This window comes from Rattus norvegicus, chromosome 1 (genome assembly GCF_021556685.1).
Source record: "Rattus norvegicus strain SHRSP/BbbUtx chromosome 1, alternate assembly SHRSP_T2T, whole genome shotgun sequence".
Classification (NCBI taxonomy): domain Eukaryota; kingdom Metazoa; phylum Chordata; class Mammalia; order Rodentia; family Muridae; genus Rattus; species Rattus norvegicus.
The window spans coordinates 188,045,645-188,065,071 of NC_141534.1; the positions used below are offsets into that span (position 1 = coordinate 188,045,645).

Genomic DNA, 19,427 nt, shown 5'->3' on the forward strand with positions numbered 1-19,427 from the left:
CCCTACACTTGGGCTCCAACATTGGCAGGACTAAGGGCTTCCCCTTCCACTGGTGCCCCAACAAGGCTATTCTCTGCTACCTATGTTAGAACCCTGGGTCAGTTCATGTATAGTCTTTGGGTAGTGGTTTAGTCCCTGGAAGCTCTGGTTGGTTGCCAATGTTGTTCTTATGGGGTTGCAAGCTCCTTCAACTCTTTCAATCCTTCCTCTAATTCCCCCAAAAGGGGTCCCGTTCTCAGTTCAGTGGTTTGCTTCAGCCCAGAAAAGTGCCACCTGTCTATAGTCAAGGCAGGAGGATCGCCAGTTCAAAACCAGCCTGAGCTACATAGTGAAATCTTATTTCACAACAGCAAGCTGCGGGGGATGTAGTCACTGTCAGAGCACCTGCCTTCATGTGCAAGGCTCTAGATTTGACCTTTGCCACTGGGAAACTAATCCTTCTCTTCAACTGAAATGTCATGAGCCCTTGCTGTGTTGCCCAGTGAGGCCTGAAATATCTCAGTTCAAGTGTTCTCCTCTGAGTGCTGAGCGCTTGGAACAAGACGCACTCGACACAAGCCTCACCCACAATTTAAATTGAAACTGTTGGAACCTAATTGAACCATGGAGTCTTCCTGCAGCTTATGGATTTTTTTGGTTTGCAATAATGTATTTTAATTACTAATATAAATTATAACAGTTCTAAATAAATACTGTATCTAGTAACACACGACTGTAAAATGAATACTACATTAATATAGATTCATAAAATTAGTATGACAGCAGTTATTCCTTAACCAACTAACTCCCCAAATAACTACACAATGACACTAAGATTTATTAAAATTGCCTTGAGTCAAATACTGAGCGATTATTATTCCATGCTAAACCTCCAAGCAAGTCAGGCTTCCTCCCTGACCACATCCCCATATTACTTGCGTGTTTTCCCATCCTTTCTTGCTCCAGCTATCCTCTCCTGATGCTTCTTCAACCTCTCTCCTCACGGCTCCCCTCCTTCCTTCCTGTCTGTTTCTCCACCCATCCCAGAATGGGAAGTCCCACCTTATTCTCTCTAAAGCTCTGTATTGGCTTGTTGGCTTTTAATAACAAGACAGAGAATGAAAGGGGAGCACTGTTTATATAAGCTAGAGACAGGAGATTCAAGGTATAAACATAACAAACACATGCCCAGATTGAAACCAGATAACAGGATAGAGAAAGCAACGTCTGAAATAATACCAGGGTAAAATCTACACAATGTACAAAAACACTTTGCCAATACATTGACGGTTTATTCAGCTTACAAAATTGGCATCTGTGAGGAGCGTAGGGACTCCTTAATCTCACCCTTCTTCTTTCCAGTGTGGAAATGTCTGCATTCTTGACTGGTTCCTATCATTCGTTTCATTTATAAAAGCATCTGTGTTAGTGTTTTGTTGCTGTGAAGAGACATGATGACCATGGCAATTCTTATAAGGAAAACATCTAATTGGGGGCTTGCTTAGAGTTTTAGGAGTTTAGTTTATTATCAGCATGGCAGGGAGCATGGTGTCATGCAACCTGGTGTGGTGCTTGAGAAGGAGCTGAGAGTTCTGTATCTGAATCCACGGGTAGCAGTAAGAGAGAGAGATTGACCCTGGCTTGGGCCTTTAACACCCCAAAGCCCAACCCAACAACACACTTCCTCCGGCAAGGGCACATCTACTCCAACAAGGCTACACCCCCTAATCTCTGTCAAGTAACACCTTTCCCTAATAATCAAACATTCAAATACATAAGCCTGTGGAAGCCATTCCTATTCAGATCAAGACAGCATCTAACTATATGTGGTTAATAATTCTTTTCCTAAAATCCAAAGGCTTTTCTTGAGTAAGATCTTCAGGGTCTACACTTCACAGTTTTATTCTGATCTGTCTTCCAAGTGCCTGGCTGCCTTAATTTAAGAAGTTACAGGGAGAGACATTGACCATGGTCCTCTCTGACTCCTTTTAGATTCCCTTCTCTCTGACATAACCTACATTCTTACTTACAAGCAACTTCATTTTGTGCTGGATGACTGCTTTTCACGCCTTATTAGTGGGATATGTCTTTATACCAATGACAGAATAAATACCCCGCCCCTTCTCCATGTGTTACCCTCCTGTGTGTCTACACGGCTGCAAAGATGAGCTCCCTAATGTCTCGTCTATGATGGTTAAGGCTTAGCTGTTTGTTCCGTAGGTCCCAGTTACACTCATGGTCCCTGTTTGCCTTGCTTCTATGCCCCGTTGTCCTTCTGCTCGTGCTCCTCTGGCCCAGAATTGTTTTCATAACTCCCTTTGCCTTCTTTGCTTTGGCCTATCTCCCTGTGTGTGTAGTAAAATGGCTTTTCTTTCTTTTTAACATCTTAAATGATGTATTTATTTTTATGTCATGTACATTGGTATTTTGCTGGCATGTGATGTCTTTATGAGTGTGTCAGATCCCTTGAACGGGAGCTGCTGACAGTTGTGATCTGCCATGTGGTGCTGGGGATTGAACCTGGGTCTTCTGGAAGAGCTGCCAGAGTTCTTAATGGCTGATCCAGCTCTCCTCAGTCCAGAGCTGACCTTTCTATGTGCTCCTCACTATACACATTTCAACTGTAGGAACAATGGATGATGGTTCACTTCCATTCTCAACTGTTAAACGTAGCTCCACTCTCTTGGATGAAGAGAAGAATCTCATCTGCTACTTACAGCTTGAGCCATGATTGTGCCGTTATTTGACAAGCACAGCAAATGTTTGTTGTCTTAATGACTCATTTTAGCCAGTGAGTGGGCAAACAGATGTTTTCAGTCGTGTTTCTCTTTTTCTCGTTTTTAATAGGAAGAACTGACAGAGCCAGGAAATGGAACAGAAGAACAAGGTAGTATTTCAGAAACCACCCAGAGTAATCTCACTCTGCCTCGTGCTAAGAGGGCATCAAAGCAATCAAAATAAATCCAGCAAAAGTCTAGGGAGGTCTGCTAGGCTAGAATGCAGTTTTTAAGACAGTCAAAGGGGCAAGGTAAAGAACTCTTGCAATGTCAGAAATTAAAAGGATGAAGTAGAAGTACACAGCAGCTCAGGATAGCCTGGAGTACACAGCAGCTCAGGATAGCCTGGAGCACACAGCAGCTCAGGATAGCCTGGAGCACACAGCAGCTCAGGATAGCCTGGAGTACACAGCAGCTCAGGATAGCCTGGAGTACACAGCAGCTCAGGATAGCCTGGAGCACACAGCAGCTCAGGATAGCCTGGAGCACACAGCAGCTCAGGATAGCCTGGAGTACACAGCAGCTCAGGATAGCCTGGAGTACACAGCAGCTCAGGATAGCCTGGAGTACACAGCAGCTCAGGATAGCCTGGAGCACACAGCAGCTCAGGATAGCCTGGAGTACACAGCAGCTCAGGATAGCCTGGAGCACACAGCAGCTCAGGATAGCCTGGAGTGCACAGCAGCTTCAGTCTCACAGCAACAAAGGCAAACAACAAGCAAACAAAAAAGATAAAAATTTAAAATAAAGACAAAGTATGTAGACTCACATATGTCTGTGTCCTCTCAGCACGCTGCCCTCTGGCACCCTCTTTGTGATTTCCCAATGCTCTTTCTGCCTCTTCACTGGAAAGTCTGTCCTTACTCACCCTGACTCTTCCCTTCACTGCAGCACACCGAGGCAGCTTCTAATCTGCCACCTTCTTGTGGAAGAGTCTTCTTGATGCTGAATGTTGTCCATTGTGTCTCCAAAGGGATTATGAAACATTTGAACAATTAGAAATATTTTTCTTTAAATATATTTACAGAATTAGCTAAAATTAATATTAAAATAAAATGTTCCACTCACGAAGAGAAAAGGAAAATTGTCCTTGTTTGCGGCTTTCTGTTTTATTTTTTTTTGTTTTTTTGGTTTTTTTTACATATTTGAGAAGTTTTATTCAATATATTTTCAATATATATTCATTATACAAATATCATAGAAACTTGCATTTTTATTTATTCAGATTCAGAATCCCCTAAAGTTCAGAGGGCTATTCAATATTATTATTCCTAGGAAAAAGTTTATTTTATGTACTTTTGTGTTTTGTATACCATTTGTATATGGAAGAATTAAAACTACAGGATGAAATAAGACCGGTTCTTTTGCTGAGAAATATAATGTAGCTTATAAAGCCTTACCAGCTGTTGGACTCAAAATGCCTAAACTCCGAAGGCTAAAAGAAAAGGCTTGGTTAGGTGTGAGTGTCTGTCTGAGTGTGTGTGTGTGTGTGTGTCTCTGTGTGTGTGTGTGTGTGTGTGTGTGTGTGTGTGTGTGTGTGTGTGTGTGTAACTTTTTTCCATGGCCATACTGTGTAGCCCAAGATAGTCTTGAGCTCCCCATTTCTTTGCTTCTGAATGCCAAGTGCTAGGATTGCAGGAGTGTAACACATACCCTACTTGATTTTTGTCATGCTCAACTGAGCTTCTGCTGTGTTTGCAAATCTACAGCTTCTAGGACTTAAAACTAAGAGGATGAACAAGAAGAAAAATTAAACTTATTGATTCTTATTTCTGAGGATCTTATTTCTATGATTTGCTTTTCTCAAATGCAGTATGTCATCTGTGCTGGAATTAAGTGTTTTTTTTTTTTATTAACTTGAGTATTTCTTATATACATTTCGAGTGTTATCCCTTTCCTGGTTTCCGGGCAAACATCCCCCTCCCTCCTCCCCTTCTTTATGGGTGTTCCCCTCCCAACTCTCCCCCCCATTGCCGCTCTCCCCCCAACAATCTAGTTCACTGGGGGTTCAGTCTTAGCAGGACCCAGTGCTTCCCCTTCCACTGGTGCTCTTACTAGGATGTTCATTGCTACCTATGGGGTCAGAGTCCAGGGTCAGTCCATGTATAGTCTTTAGGTAGTGGCTTAGTCCCTGGAAGCTCTGGTTGCTTGGCATTGTTGTTCATATGGGGTCTCGAGCCCCTTTAAGCTCTTCCAGTTCTTTCTCTGATTCCTTCAACGGGGGTCCTATTCTCAATTCAGTGGTTTGCTGCTGGCATACGCCTCTGTATTTGCTGTATTCTGGCTGTGTCTCTTGGGAGAGATCTACATCCAGCTCCTGTCGGCCTGCACTTCTTTGCTTCATCCATCTTGTCTAATTGGATGGCTGTATATGCATGGGCCACATGTGGGGCAGGCTCTGAATGGGTGTTCCTTCTGTGTCTCTTTTAATCTTTGCCTCTCTATTCCCTGCCAAGGGTATTCTTGTTCCCCTTTTAAAGAAGGAGTGAAGCATTCACATTTTGATCATCCGTTTTGAGTTTCATTTGTTCTAGGCATCTAGGGTAATTCAAGCATTTGGGCTAATAGCCACTTATCAATGAGTGCATACCATGTGTGTTTTTCTGTGATTGGCTTACCTAACTCACGATGATATTTTCCAGTTCCGACCATTTGCCTACGAATTTCATAAAGTCGTTGTTTTTGATAGCTGAGTAATATTCCATTGTGTAGATGTACCACATTTTCTGTATCCATTCCTCTGTTGAAGGGCATCTGGGTTCTTTCCAGCTTCTGGCTATTATAAATAAGGCTGCTATGAATATAGTGGAGCATGTGTCTTTTTTATATGTTGGGGCATCTTTTGGGTATATGCCCAAGAGAGGTATAGCTGGGTCCTCAGGTAGTTCAATGTCCAATTTTCTGAGGAACCTCCAGACTGATTTCCAGAATGGTTGTACCAGTCTGCAATCCCACCAACAATGGAGGAGTGTTCCTCTTTCTCCACATCCTCGCCAGCATCTGCTGTCACCTGAGTTTTTGACCTTAGCCATTCTGACTGGTGTGAGGTGAAATCTCAGGGATGTTTTGATTTGCATTTCCCTTATGACTAAAGATGTTGAACATTTCTTTAGGTGTTTCTCAGCCATTCGGCATTCCTCAGCTGTGAATTCTTTGTTTAGCTCTGAACCCCATTTTTTAATAGGGTTATTTGTTTCCCTGCGGTCTAACTTCTTGAGTTCTTTGTATATTTTGGATATAAGGCCTCTATCTGTTGTAGGATTGGTAAAGATCTTTTCCCAATCTGTTGGTTGCCGTTTTGTCCTAACCACAGTGTCCTTTGCCTTACAGAAGCTTTGCAGTTTTATGAGATCCCATTTGTCGATTCTTGATCTTAGAGCATAAGCCATTGGTGTTTTGTTCAGGAAATTTTTTCCAGCGCCCATGTGTTCCAGATGCTTCCCTAGTTTTTCTTCTATTAGTTTGAGTGTGTCTGGTTTGATGTGGAGGTCCTTGATCCACTTGGATTTAAGCTTTGTACAGGGTGATAAGCATGGATCGATCTGCATTCTTCTACATGTTGACCTCCAGTTGAACCAGCACCATTTGCTGAAAATGCTATCTTTTTTCCATTGGATGGTTTTGGCTCCTTTGTCAAAAAGCAAGTGTCCATAGGTGAGTGGGTTCATTTCTGGGTCTTCAATTCTGTTGCATTGGTCTATCTGTCTGTCTCTGTACCAATACCATGCAGTTTTTATCACTATTGTTCTGTAATACTGCTTGAGTTCAGGGATAGTGATTCCCCCTAAAGTCCTTTTATTGTTGAGGATAGTTTTAGCTATCCTGGGATTTTTGTTATTCCAGATGAATTTGCAAATTGTTCTGTCTAACTCTTTGAAGAATTGGATTGGTATTTTGATGGGGATTGCATTGAATCTGTAGATCGCTTTTGGTAAAATGGCCATTTTTACTATATTAATCCTGCCAATCCATGAGCATGGGAGATCTTTCCATCTTCTGAGGACTTCTTCAATTTCTTTCTTCAGTGTCTTGAAGTTCTTATTGTACAAATCTTTTACTTGCTTGGTTAAAGTCACACCGAGGTACTTTATATTGTTTGGGTCTATTATGAAGGGTGTCGTTTCCCTAATTTCTTTCTCAGCTTGTTTCTCTTTTGTGTAGAGGAAGGCTACTGATTTATTTGAGTTAATTTTATACCCAGCCACTTTGCTGAAGTTGTTTATCAGCTTTAGTAGTTCTCTGGTGGAATTTTGGGATCACTTAAATATACTATCATATCATCTGCAAATAGTGATATTTTGACTTCTTCTTTTCCAATCTGTATCCCTTGATTTCCTTTTGTTGTCTGATTGCTCTGGCTAGAACTTCAAAAACTATATTGAATAAGTAGGGAGAGAGTGGGCAGCCTTGTCTAGTCCCTGATTTTAGTGGGATTGCTTCAAGTTTCTCTCCATTTAGTTTAATGTTAGCAACTGGTTTGCTGTATATGGCTTTTACTATGTTTAGGTATGGGCCTTGAATTCCTATTCTTTCCAGGACTTTTATCATGAAGGGGTGTTGAATTTTATCAAATGCTTTCTCAGCATCTAATGAGATGACCATGTGGTTTTGTTCTTTCAGTTTGTTTATATAATGGATCACGTTGATGGTTTTCCGTATATTAAACCATCCCTGCATGCCTGGGATGAAGCCTACTTGATCATGGTGGATGATTGTTTTGATGTGCTCTTGGATTCGGTTTGCCAGAATTTTATTGAGTATTTTTGCGTCGATATTCATAAGAGAAATTGGTCTGAAGTTCTCTTTCTTTGTTGGGTCTTTGTGTGGTTTAGGTATAAGAGTAATTGTGGCTTCATAGAAGGAATTCGGTAGTGCTCCATCTGTTTCAATTTTGTGGAAGAGTTTGGATAATATTGGTATGAGGTCTTCTATGAAGGTCTGATAGAATTCTGCACTAAACCCGTCTGGACCTGGGCTCTTTTTGGTTGGGAGACCTTTAATGACTGCTTCTATTTCGTCAGGAGTTATGGGGTTGTTTAACTGGTTTATCTGTTTCTGATTTAACTTCGGTACCTGGTATCTGTCTAGGAAATTGTCCATTTCCTGCAGATTTTCAAGTTTTGTTGAATATAGGCTTTTATAGTAAGATCTGATGATTTTTTTGAATTTCCTCTGAATCTGTAGTTATGTCTCCCTTTTCATTTCTGATTTTGTTAATTTGGATACACTCTCTGTGTCCTCTCATTAGTCTGGCTAAGGGTTTATCTATCTTGTTGATTTTCTCAAAGAACCAACTTTTGGTTCTGTTGATTCTTTCTATGGTCCTTTTTGTTTCTACTTGGTTGATTTCAGCTCTGAGTTTGATTATTTCCTGCCTTCTACTCCTCCTGGGTGTATTTGCTTCTTTTTGTTCTAGAGCTTTTAGGTGTGCTGTCAAGCTGCTGACATATGCTCTTTCCTGTTTCTTTCTGCAGGCACTCAGAGCTATGAGTTTTCCTCTTATCACAGCTTTCATTGTGTCCCATAAGTTTGGATATGTTGTACCTTCATTTTCATTAAATTCTAAGAAGTCTTTAATTTCTTTCTTTATTTCTTCCTTGACCAGGTTATCATTGAGTAGAGCATTGTTCAATTTCCACGTATATGTGGGCATTCTTCCCTTATTGTTATTGAAGACCAGTTTTAGGCCGTGGTGGTCCGATAGCACACATGGGATTATTTCTATCTTTCTGTACCTGTTGAGGCCCGTTTTTTGACCAATTATATGGTCAATTTTGGAGAAAGTACCATGAGGAGCTGAGAAGAAGGTATATCCTTTTGCTTTAGGATAGAATGTTCTATAAATATCTGTTAAGTCCATTTGGCTCATGACTTCTCTTAGTCTGCCTATGTCTCTGTTTAATTTCTGTTTCCCTGATCTGTCCATTGATGAGAGTGGGGTGGTCTGTCTATGTCTCTGTTTAATTTCTGTTTCCCTGATCTGTCCATTGATGAGAGTGGGGTGTTGAAATCTCCCACTATTATTGTGTGAGGTGCAATGTGTGTTTTGAGCTTTAGTAAGGTTTCTTTTACGTATGTAGGTGCCCTTGTATTTGGGGCATAGATATTTAGGATTGAGATTTCATCTTGGTGGATTTTTCCTTTGATGAATATGAAGTGTCCTTCCTTATCTTTTTTGATGACTTTTAGTTGAAAATTGATTTTATTTGATATTAGAATGGCTACTCCAGCTTGCTTCTTCTGACCATTTGCTTGGAAAGTTGTTTTCCAGCCTTTCACTCTGAGGTAGTGTCTGTCTTTGTCTCTGAGGTGTGTTTCCTGTAGGCAGCCGAATGCAGGTTCCTCGTTGCGTATCCAGTTTGTTAATCTATGTCTTTTTATTGGGGAGTTGAGGCCATTGATGTTGAGAGATATTAAGGAATAGTGATTATTGCTTCCCGTTATATTCATATTTGGATGTGAGGTTATGTTTGTGTGCTTTTCTTCTCTTTGGTTTGTTGCCAAGACAATTAGTTTCTTACTTCTTCTAGGGTATAGCTTGCCTCCTTATGTTGGGCTTTACCATTTATTATCCTTTGTAGTGCTGGGTTTGTAGAAAGATATTGTGTAAATTTGGTTTTGTCATGGAATATCTTGGTTTCTCCATCTATGTTAATTGAGAGTTTTGCAGGATACAGTAGCCTGGGCTGGCATTTGTGTTCTCTTAGGATCTGTACGACATCTGTCCATGATCTTCTGGCTTTCATAGTTTCTGGAGAAAAGTCTGGTGTAATTCTGATAGGTCTGCCTTTATATGTTACTTGACCTTTTTCCCTTACTGCTTTTAATATTCTTTCTTTATTTTGTGCGTTTGGTGTTTTGACTATTATGTGACGGGAGGTGTTCCTTTTCTTGTCCAATCTATTTGGAGTAATGTAGGCTTCTTGTATGCCTATGGGTATCTCTTTTTTTAGGTTAGGGAAGTTTTCTTCTATGATTTTGTTGAAGATATTTACTGGTCCTTTGAGCTGGGAGTCTTCACTCTCTTCTATACCTATTATCCTTAGGTTTGATCTTCTCATTGAGTCCTGGATTTCCTGTATGTTTTGGACCAGTAGCTTTTTCCGTTTTACATTATCTTTGACAGTTGAGTCAATGATTTCTATGGAATCTTCTGCTCCTGAGATTCTCTCTTCCATCTCTTGTATTCTGTTGGTGAAGCTCGTATCTACAGCTCCTTGTCTCTTCTTTTGGTTTTCTATATCCAGGGTTGTTTCCATGTGTTCTTTCTTGATTGCTTCTATTTCCATTTTTAATTCCTTCAACTGTTTGACTGTGTTTTCCTGGAATTCTTTCAGGGATTTTTGTGACTCCTCTCTATGGGCTTCTACTTGTTTATTTATGATTTCCTGGAATTCTTTCAGGGATTTTTGTGACTCCTCTCTATGGGCTTCTACTTGTTTATTTATGATTTCCTGGAATTCTTTCAGGGATTTTTGCAATTCCTCTCTTTAGGCTTCTACTTGTTTATTAATGTTTTCCTGTCTTTCTCTAAGGGATTTCTTCACGTCTTTCTTGAAGTCCTCCAGCATCATGATCAAATATGATTTTGAAACTAGATCTTGCTTTTCTGGTGTGTTTGGATATTCCGTGTTTGCTTTGGTGGGAGAATTGGGCTCCGATGGTGCCATGTAGTCTTGGTTTCTGTTGCTTGGGTTCCTGCGCTTGCCTCTCGCCATCAGATTATCTCTAGTGGTACTTTGTTCTGCTATTTCTAACAGTGGCCAGACTGTCCTATAAGCCTGTGTGTCAGGAGTGCTGTAGACCTGTTTTCCTGTTTTCTTTCAGCCAGTTATGGGACAGAGTGTTCTGCTTTCAGGCGTGTAGTTTTTCCTATCTACAGGTCTTCAGCTGTTCCTGTGGGCCTGTGTCTGGTGTTCACCAGGCAGGTCACTTGCAGCAGAAAAGTTGGTCTTACCTGTCGTCCCGAGGCTCAAGTTTGCTCGTGGGGTGTTGCTTATGAGCTCTCCATGAGGGCAGCAACCAGGAAGATCTGCGCCGCCCTTTCCGGGAGCTTCCGTGCACCAGGGTTCCAGGTGGCGTTTGGTGTTTTCCTCTGGCGTCAGAGATGTGTGCAGAGTGCAGTCTCTTCTGGTTTCCCAGGCGTGTCTGCCTCTCTGTAGGTTTAGCTCTCCCTCCCACGGGATTTGGGTGCAGAGAACTGTTTATCTGGTCTGTCCCTTCAGGTTCCAGCAGTGTCTCAGGCGCAGGGGTCCTGCCGCTCCTGGGCCCTCCCCCACGGGAACCCAGAGGCCGTATACAGTTTCCTCTTGGGCCAGGGATGTGGGCAGGGGTGGGCAGTGTTGGTCGTCTCTTCCGTTCTGCAGCCTCAGGAGTGCCCACCTGACCAGGCGGTGAGGTCTCTCTCCCATGGGGTTTGGAGCTGCTGTGGGCCGGGATCCGCGGGTTTGGGACTCCCAGTAAACACAGGAAGTTTGCTTTCTGTTTTATAATGTCTCGTTACCTTACAGAATAGTTCTAGGTCGCATGCTCTCATCACACATGTGCATTTGTCAGCAGAGCCAGATGGAGGAGTGACGTCAGTGGAGGAACCAAGGAGACTGGATGACAGAGGAGATGACCAGCCTCAGGTATGTAATAACTCCCATTACTATCCTCATTAAATACTGTTCCTTTTCCTTCCATAAATTAGCATAGACCAAAGAGAAAAGTTTTCTAATAAGCTTGCAGAATCATTATGCCATAATTTCACATCTAGTATTTATTTTTAGTAATATTAATTTATGCTCTCACAATTCATACCTGTAGATAATACATTCTGGTCACACTTGCCCGGCCCTTACACCTTTCCAACCACCAAACTCCCCCTCCCAACAAGCCCCCCTTCCACTATCATATCTCTTTGGTTTGTTTCCCTTTTCTCTGTGACGCGCTGAGTTTGACCAGGACTGTTCGTCTTCATGAGGACGTAGGCTCTGCCATTCCCTAGAGCAGGAGACACTACAAATTACAAAGCTTAACTATGCCTCCAATTATACAGTAACTTATAGCTAGACTTTGTTATAATTGAAAACGATTCTCTCTGGATGCCTCTGTGTAACTTCTCACAGGTGAGGAAGGTAAGATTAAAAGCTGGGCCCTGTTACTATGGTTGCAGCCATGTGCCTATAAGCAAGGCCACTGTGTGAGATGCTGGTAAATCATCACTCCAGAACCTTGCATTTGTACCTGATGTTAGGAGACCCCAGTGCTCAGTTTACAGAACTAGTTGCTTTTTACAGATTTTTTATCATCTTAACGGAAACATATGTATCGTTCATTTAGTCATTCAGTATTTAATTCACTATAAACATCCTAACTAAAACTCAGGAGTTGTCTCTCTATCTCCATTTTCGGTGGAAAGTGGATCAGAGAAATCATTTTACACGATTATAACAAGTTGGGTTTTTTTTTTTTTTTTTTTTTTGCTTTACATGTTAACTTTGGCAGACATCAAATGAATGACAAATGTTTTTAAAGAGAGAGAAACAGATACAACTATCATAAAATCAAAAATGTCCTTTGTAGTGTAAGTCAGGCACACCTATAATTCCAGCATACAGAAGGCAGAGACAGAATTTCTGAGTTTGAGGCTAGCCTGGTGTACATAGCAAGTCCCAAGCCAGTGAAGACTACACATTGAGAGCCTGTCTTCAAGAAGAACAAAAAGAGACAAGCAAAAACCCCTCATTTGCCTTGTGATGAACACCCATCCTTTGGTCCTGCTGCCCCAGCCTAGAATGACTATCACAGTTCCCGGTGCTTTCCCTGGCTCCGATGTACCTCTCTGTGCTTGTAGCATTTCCTTTACAGGTAGAACAGACTCTCCCTTCAATTCAGCTGTAGGAGTAATGGGTGACTCATTTCTCTTCTCATTTTTTTACAGCTTGAATAGAGCACAGACTCTGTCTTCTATTCTCAGCTTCACCAGGGTATGCTCGGCAAGACAGTAAATAGCTGAGGTCCTAACAACTGCTTTATTTTGATAAGTGAACAAATGGGTTTCATGAGGTCCTTTCTCCTTTTGCTTTTAATAGGAAGCTGTGACAGCACCAAGGACTAGAGAAAAAGAGCAAGGTAGGTTTCACAGAAGCACCACCCACACTCTGTGGAACAGTGGGAGAGGATGTAAAAGCAGTAAGTAAAATGAACCAGTATCCGTGAAGAATTTCTAAGCTTCCGTGAAATTGTAAGACAAGGTAGTGAATCAAACACTCATAATCCCAGGAAGTAAAAGGCTTGAGGCAGAAAGTTTGTATGCACCCAGTACATCCTGGGGGGTACCTCAGGATGCAATCTCAGAACTATAAAGAAAAAAATACGGCAAGTACAAAAGGACAAAAGTGTGTAGATCCAAATGACCCTGCCCCATTTAATCGCTCTCTTTTGGTCCGCACTTCTTTAGTGACCATCACAAGTCACTGAGATTATTTTTTCTTATGACCTCTGTTTCACAGAAATATGAACAATTGGTTCAAGACTTTCATGCATGTCTGAGATCCATAGTAATGTACGTTCTATCTCACATGTCTAGAACTCCCCTTTACAGACATGTGCACAGTAGTGACAGGAAAAGAGGATGAGGACGAATCATCTTGGGATTCTGAGGTATGGTCTCTTGCTGTTGTATTGTCTTTAATGATTGTTAAAGGAATTTAGCGCTGAAGGGGGTGACTTTCTCACTTCTGTCATGCTTACCAAGAACAACCCCGCATGTTTTTCCTGGCATTCTCCACAGCATCATGGGGTGGTTCTTTAATGAAGGGTAGATTCGAGTCCGTTACATCACGGGATTCGTGTAATGAGGCTGTGAGTGTAGAGCAAATGCCCAGTCTGACAGTGCTAAGGACTCAGCTTGGCTCTGAACCGTAAAGTAGAACTGAAGGCATCCACTGGCTATACCATGGCCGAGTGATTCTGTTGAATGCATCCCTGCGTAAAAGTCCTAATGGTCAGGAAAAAAGGCTTTAGACCTGTTGTACAGAACTATCCTCTAAGCCAGACTGCCACTCTCTTCAGGGGTTCTGCTGTACCTGTTCCCAGAGGATCACATCTGGAATTGTTATCATTCCTCCTCAGAAGGGGTGGGGAGGATCATGGGACCACCACCTGAGTATTCAGCCACCCATCCCAACAGCTGTATGCAATTCTGCCCTAATTTAAGATCATTCTGTACAAAACAGTGTATCCAATCTGCTCGCCACTGTGCCTTAAATAAGCTTGGACTACCAGTTGCCGTATGATTATGCCACTCGATCTTTGCCTTGTAATACATAGAAGAGAAAATGCCACCTTTTATCTAAGTCTTGATATTTTTTAATTGTCATATCTCAATTGAGATAAAGTTGGGTAATATATATTTATCAATTTTCCCTACAGAAATACTTTGAAAGCTCTTGTTCAGCTAAATGAAGGAGCTTTTACAATGTGCTTTTTGTGCCCATGACATACTCCAAAAGCATCTCATCATGCCATGAGATGAATACGTGGGAAGATTTTAGTGTTTCAGACTGTACTATAGTAAGTGTACTTTAAAGAATATGTCCTCAGGCAGAACAATGGCACTGCATGCCTTAAATCCCAGCATTCGAGAGGCAGATACGGTAGATCTCTGAGCTCAAGACCAGCCTGGTCTACAGAGCTAGAACCAGGACAGCCAGGAATACATTTTTATTTATATTTATATATTAGTATTTATTTATATTATTGATTATATTATATTCTTATTTATATTATAGATATGCTATGTGAATATATTATTTATGTGTAAATATATTTTTATTTTCTGTTATTTATAAATAAATGTCATAAACATATGTTAATATTTGTATATATAGTTTATTATAATGCATATATTATAAATATATTCATGTTTTATAAAACATATGTATATTCTATATAACATATAGAATATATATTATATATAAATACATATCTCCTCTGGTTTGAGGTGAGGAATGGAGGTAGAGTTCAGTCACTGAAGTTAGCTCTGTGGCAGCCTGCACAGCCATTAGTGTTTCCTATGTAACAGGGTTTATGGCAGTCAGGAGCCACTGAAGACAAAAGACTATTGGTCTAGTGAGCATTAATATTGTCTATTAAAAATGCTTTGTTTCTCAATGTAAGGGTCTTGTTTTTATGTTAAATACTTTTGGGAACAGCATTTATCTGTTCAGAAAGTTCTCTATCAACCCATTGTTGATGTCAATTTTTACAGAGTGTCTCTGAGAATCTCCCACTTATTCGCATTGGTGTTGATGGACTATTACTAGTAAATGGGCAGGCAGTAGGTAAGAACAGTGTCATTAAAAATGTCATTTGATCTGACAGTGTTTTCTTAAACATGACCACAAGTGTGCACTAATAACCAAGGGCTGTTTGCTGCTGAACGGACAGAAAGTATGTGGAGAAATGACATGATAATAAGTGTGTGTGTGTGTGTGTGTGTGTGTGTGTGTGTGTCTGTGTGTGTCTGTGTGTGTCTGTGTCTGTGTGTGTGTGTTCTCTGATTTTTAGCAATGGATTCAATTGAAGGATTCCTAAATGAATTATTACTTCCTGTTCAAGATATTATAAAACCAGAGGAATAGGAGGATTGGGTGTGTGTGTAAGTGTGTGTGTGTGTGTGTGTGTGTGTGTGTGTGCACAAATTTCTGTATGCATTCGTGTAATATGTGTATATATACCTAAGTATATATATTCTTCATAAGGTAGCAGATCAATATTATAATTGTAAAATCTACACTCAGTAGACAGGAAGTAATGATAATAATGCCTTTAAAATGTTTTAGGAGATGACCAAGCCTACAGACGTAGAGAATTGTCTTGACATGGACAAGTAGTTTTCAGGGGAACAAAGCACAAAGGAGCCATGTTTTCGGGGTGATTTTGGAGGTGGTGATGAGGCTGAGATGACTAACATGAGATGGTTCACTATGGTAGCAGCTCCAAAGAACGCTGGGGTCAGGAGGGTCTATCTCAGCCACTCACTCTTCTTACCTCAGATATCAGTCCTCAAAGCTGGAGGTTTGCTGCCGTTAATTATTTATAAAGTTTATTCTGAACACTCAAGCATTGACTGGTCTTCTAAAAGATAACTTATTTTCATTGATACTTGTCTCATAAAAATTCCTTATAAACAGCGTTGACTAGCCACCGGGGGTTGTCTCCAGGGGTGAGAGGAGGTAGGATGCGTTAAGTTAGAACTAATTCTGGACATGTATAAAATCGCCAAAGAACAAATTTGATCATTAGATAAAACGCTTAAGGAGTTTTATGGCATGTTAAACCATAGTGATTTTGTATACAAAAGACAATATGAAGTTGTTCACATTATGCCTGTTACTTTTATTAAATACTACAATTATTTTTAAAAGTATAAAAGGTTATTAATATATACTTGGGGGAAATTGGTGTCTTTTCCCATTCTAGAAGTTTATTTCAGTGTTAAAACACCATGTGTTATTTCTTGCTTATGGTTTAAACACTGTCTTGCACAGAATGGATCAAGGAACTTTGTGCAGGCTGTGGTGAATACAGACACGAAGAAAGGAACCAATTCAGAAGCTCTTCTTTCATCTGAAATGAATTCTATCTTACCCTGAAGTAACATAAAGCCTCTTGTCCTCTAAATTACAGGAAAAATAGGAGAATATATGTGGTATACTCAAATACATGATCCATGTGCATTAGAGATACATGCTATCGTATTCCACAGTCACCTTGGGCATTTCTTGTCTGAGGGACATGATTTGTTCTGATTAGAGATCAGCAGTCTGTATCAGTCACCACAGTTACACATATCCCCTCCTCTTGGCTGTGGTTACTGGAAGCACAATCTCACTTGTGAATTGGCACCTGCACATTTTATTGAACCTATGTTCCTTTTTTAAAGATATATATAGGTATAGATATAGATAGATATAGATATAGATATAGATATGTAGATATATAGAGAGACAGAGAAAGATTTAGATATATAGATATAGGTGTGTTTATATATAGATATAATTATATTATATATATATATATGTTCTGCAAATTTGAAAAAGATAAAAACCTAGAATAGTCCTTCCCAAAGGTATGCATTCAGGTCTAGTTTTGTCATAAGAATGCATGAATGCATGTATGGCATTGTTGCATTTAAATGTAATTGCATGTCTCCCTTTGCATTTTAGAAAACCCAGAGAAATATCTTCACTGGCTGGTAATAACACTTACCTTTCATCTTGAATTACTACGTATGTGTATAACATTAGACAGGCAATATGTATTAATCATCTTGTTTCAAATCTCATCCAGCATAACAGAAAAGGGGAAGAATCTGTCCCTAATGAAACAAAAGGAGTCGGGGATTTGCAGGCATTCACACCAGGTAAACATTTAAAATAAATTTTGCAGAGAAATGTATTAAACTGGTTGAAAAAGATCTCTCTTCTTGTCCCTAATTCTTTTTTCTCAAAAATGTAGTAGAAGGATTTGATATAAATGTCTCAAATGTCCTTTTTAAAATCCATGTTTGAAAGAGGCTTTTACAAGCACAAGAAAAAATTGTTTTGAAATGTAAGCTTTAACTCAGCTACTTCAACTTACATATTCTAGTCTCTTAATAATGTTTTCAGTTTGCAATCTTTGCATTTTCAGGGAGTCAGAAAGCGTAGCTATGAAATTCAACTTCTCCAAACTATAGAAATGCTTCCTGGAGAATAGGAGCAGGGGTAATTATACACACCCATTTTTCCAGCTGGTAGGCTGAGGCAAGGTGTTCACTAGACTATTTGGAGTCTAAACATGGAAACAGAAACTGTCTACACACACACACACACACACATGCACACGTGCACACACACACATCACCACACACATATACCACACACACATACACATGCACATACACAAACACATGTGCACATACAAATGCATGTGCCTGCACACACACATGAACATAAAAATTGTTGTGAATCTACAAGGACACCCACTCCACTGGTGTACTGCATTAAGGTACTCTATGTATACATTAATCAGGGACCTTTAAACACCAGTCACAGTCTTATATAATGAAATTTCCATATAATAAAATAAAACATTTTCCCTGTACATGTAATAGTTTAGACAAGTTTACCTTTTAGAGCAGTCAATAGAAAAAATAACCCTAAAGTTACTTGAGTACAAAAGTGACTTATTTGCTTTTATTTTTTTAATGCTTGAAAATAAACATGGAGCTGAGCATACATTATGCCTCTGGACCATATCCCCAGCCACACGTATCTACATGTATGATCTCAGTAGACCTCAGAACATGTTTTACCAAAACACTGAAGTCCTGAACACATGAAAAGGGAAAGCAGAAAGCACCCCCAGCCACCACCAGTTTAGTGAACCTCACATCTCACCTGCCCTCAGCCTAATTCACAGTTCCAGAGCTCCAGATTCCTCTTGATCCATCTGATAAGATCCATTTCCTGATGGGACATTGCTAATGTTATATGCTAAATGCCTCTGGGACCTTTCCCTCAGTCCATGTCTGCATCATCTGAGTTTCCACCGATCCCTTCCACACCCTCACTGACTCATGTGCCCACGACCTCCTCCCTTGAGGGCATTGGGGTGACCTTTCTTTAACTCCAGCATTATCACAGGACACTCTCTGAAACATTAATGTCCAAGAGCTAAGAGTTACACGCAAGCATTCATAAGCTGTCTGCCCTTAACAGCCCATCTCCGGTCTTGACCCATTTGTCTGGTACCTGGCATTACTAATCTGCTGGTGGCACTCTCTTCTATGTTCCCTGGACTTTAGATGGACTGTGTGGGGGTTCTTTGCTGCTGTCTCCCAGGCTCCTACCTTCTACCCTCACCTGCCCCCCTGTGGATCACCCACTCTTCCCTCCCCCTGTGGATCACCCACTTTTCCCCTCACCTCCCCACTGTGAATCACTCACTCTTCCCCTCACCTGCCCCCGGTGGATAAACCAATCTTCCCCTCACCTCCCTCCTATGGATCACCCACTCTTCCCCTTACCTGCCCCCCTGTGGATCACCCACTCTTCCCCTCACCTCCCCCCTGTGGATCACCCACTCTTTACCCACTGTGGATCACCCACTCTTCCCCCTCACCTCCCCCCTGTGGATCACCCACTCTTTACCCACTGTGGATCACCCACTCTTCTCCCTCACCTCCCCCCTGTGGATCACCCACTCTTTACCCACTGTGGATCACCCACTCTTCCCCCTCACCTCCCCCCTGTGGATCACCCACTCTTCCCTCACCTCAGGACTGACTCTAGGAAAGCTGCCTCCCACTTTGAATTTACATATCTTTAAATGGTCATACCTAGCAGCTCACAGGAACTCAATCATTATTGAGTTAAATAATCTTATACAAAGATGATCTACGGTTTCCTCTAATTTGGTTCAAATGGTAAAGATGCCATAAAGAATTGATAAGGAACTGAGACAGCTACAAAGAAAGAAACCTTTTTTTTTTCTTTTTGAACCCAGGGCCTTGAGCTAAACTGAGCTACAACTGAGCTAAATGCCCAACCCGGAAAGAAGCAATTCTTAATCTAGATGTGCTCATTAGTTTTTGCCAACTGGGCACAGTTAGAGCCATCTAGGAGGACGGACCCTCAA

General features: G+C 40.9%; 1 protein-coding gene across 4 annotated transcripts in view; it reads left to right on the forward strand.

Annotated features, from left to right (window-relative positions):
- Ankrd62l (ankyrin repeat domain 62 like) overlaps positions 1-19,427 on the forward strand; it is an 88,397-nt gene that overhangs the window by 29,045 nt on the left and 39,925 nt on the right. For 2 of the 4 annotated variants that reach the window (XM_087607627.1, XM_087607633.1), the window contains exons 9-15: positions 2,827-2,866; positions 11,313-11,386; positions 12,833-12,872; positions 13,330-13,403; positions 15,013-15,085; positions 16,973-17,001; positions 17,097-17,169. In XM_087607627.1, the coding sequence (XP_087463753.1) occupies positions 2,827-2,866; positions 11,313-11,386; positions 12,833-12,872; positions 13,330-13,403; positions 15,013-15,085; positions 16,973-17,001; positions 17,097-17,169 (403 nt within the window). The remainder of the gene's footprint in view (positions 1-2,826; positions 2,867-11,312; positions 11,387-12,832; positions 12,873-13,329; positions 13,404-15,012; positions 15,086-16,972; positions 17,002-17,096; positions 17,170-19,427) is intronic. The other 2 variants (XM_087607630.1, XM_087607638.1) reach the window with 1 other exon arrangement.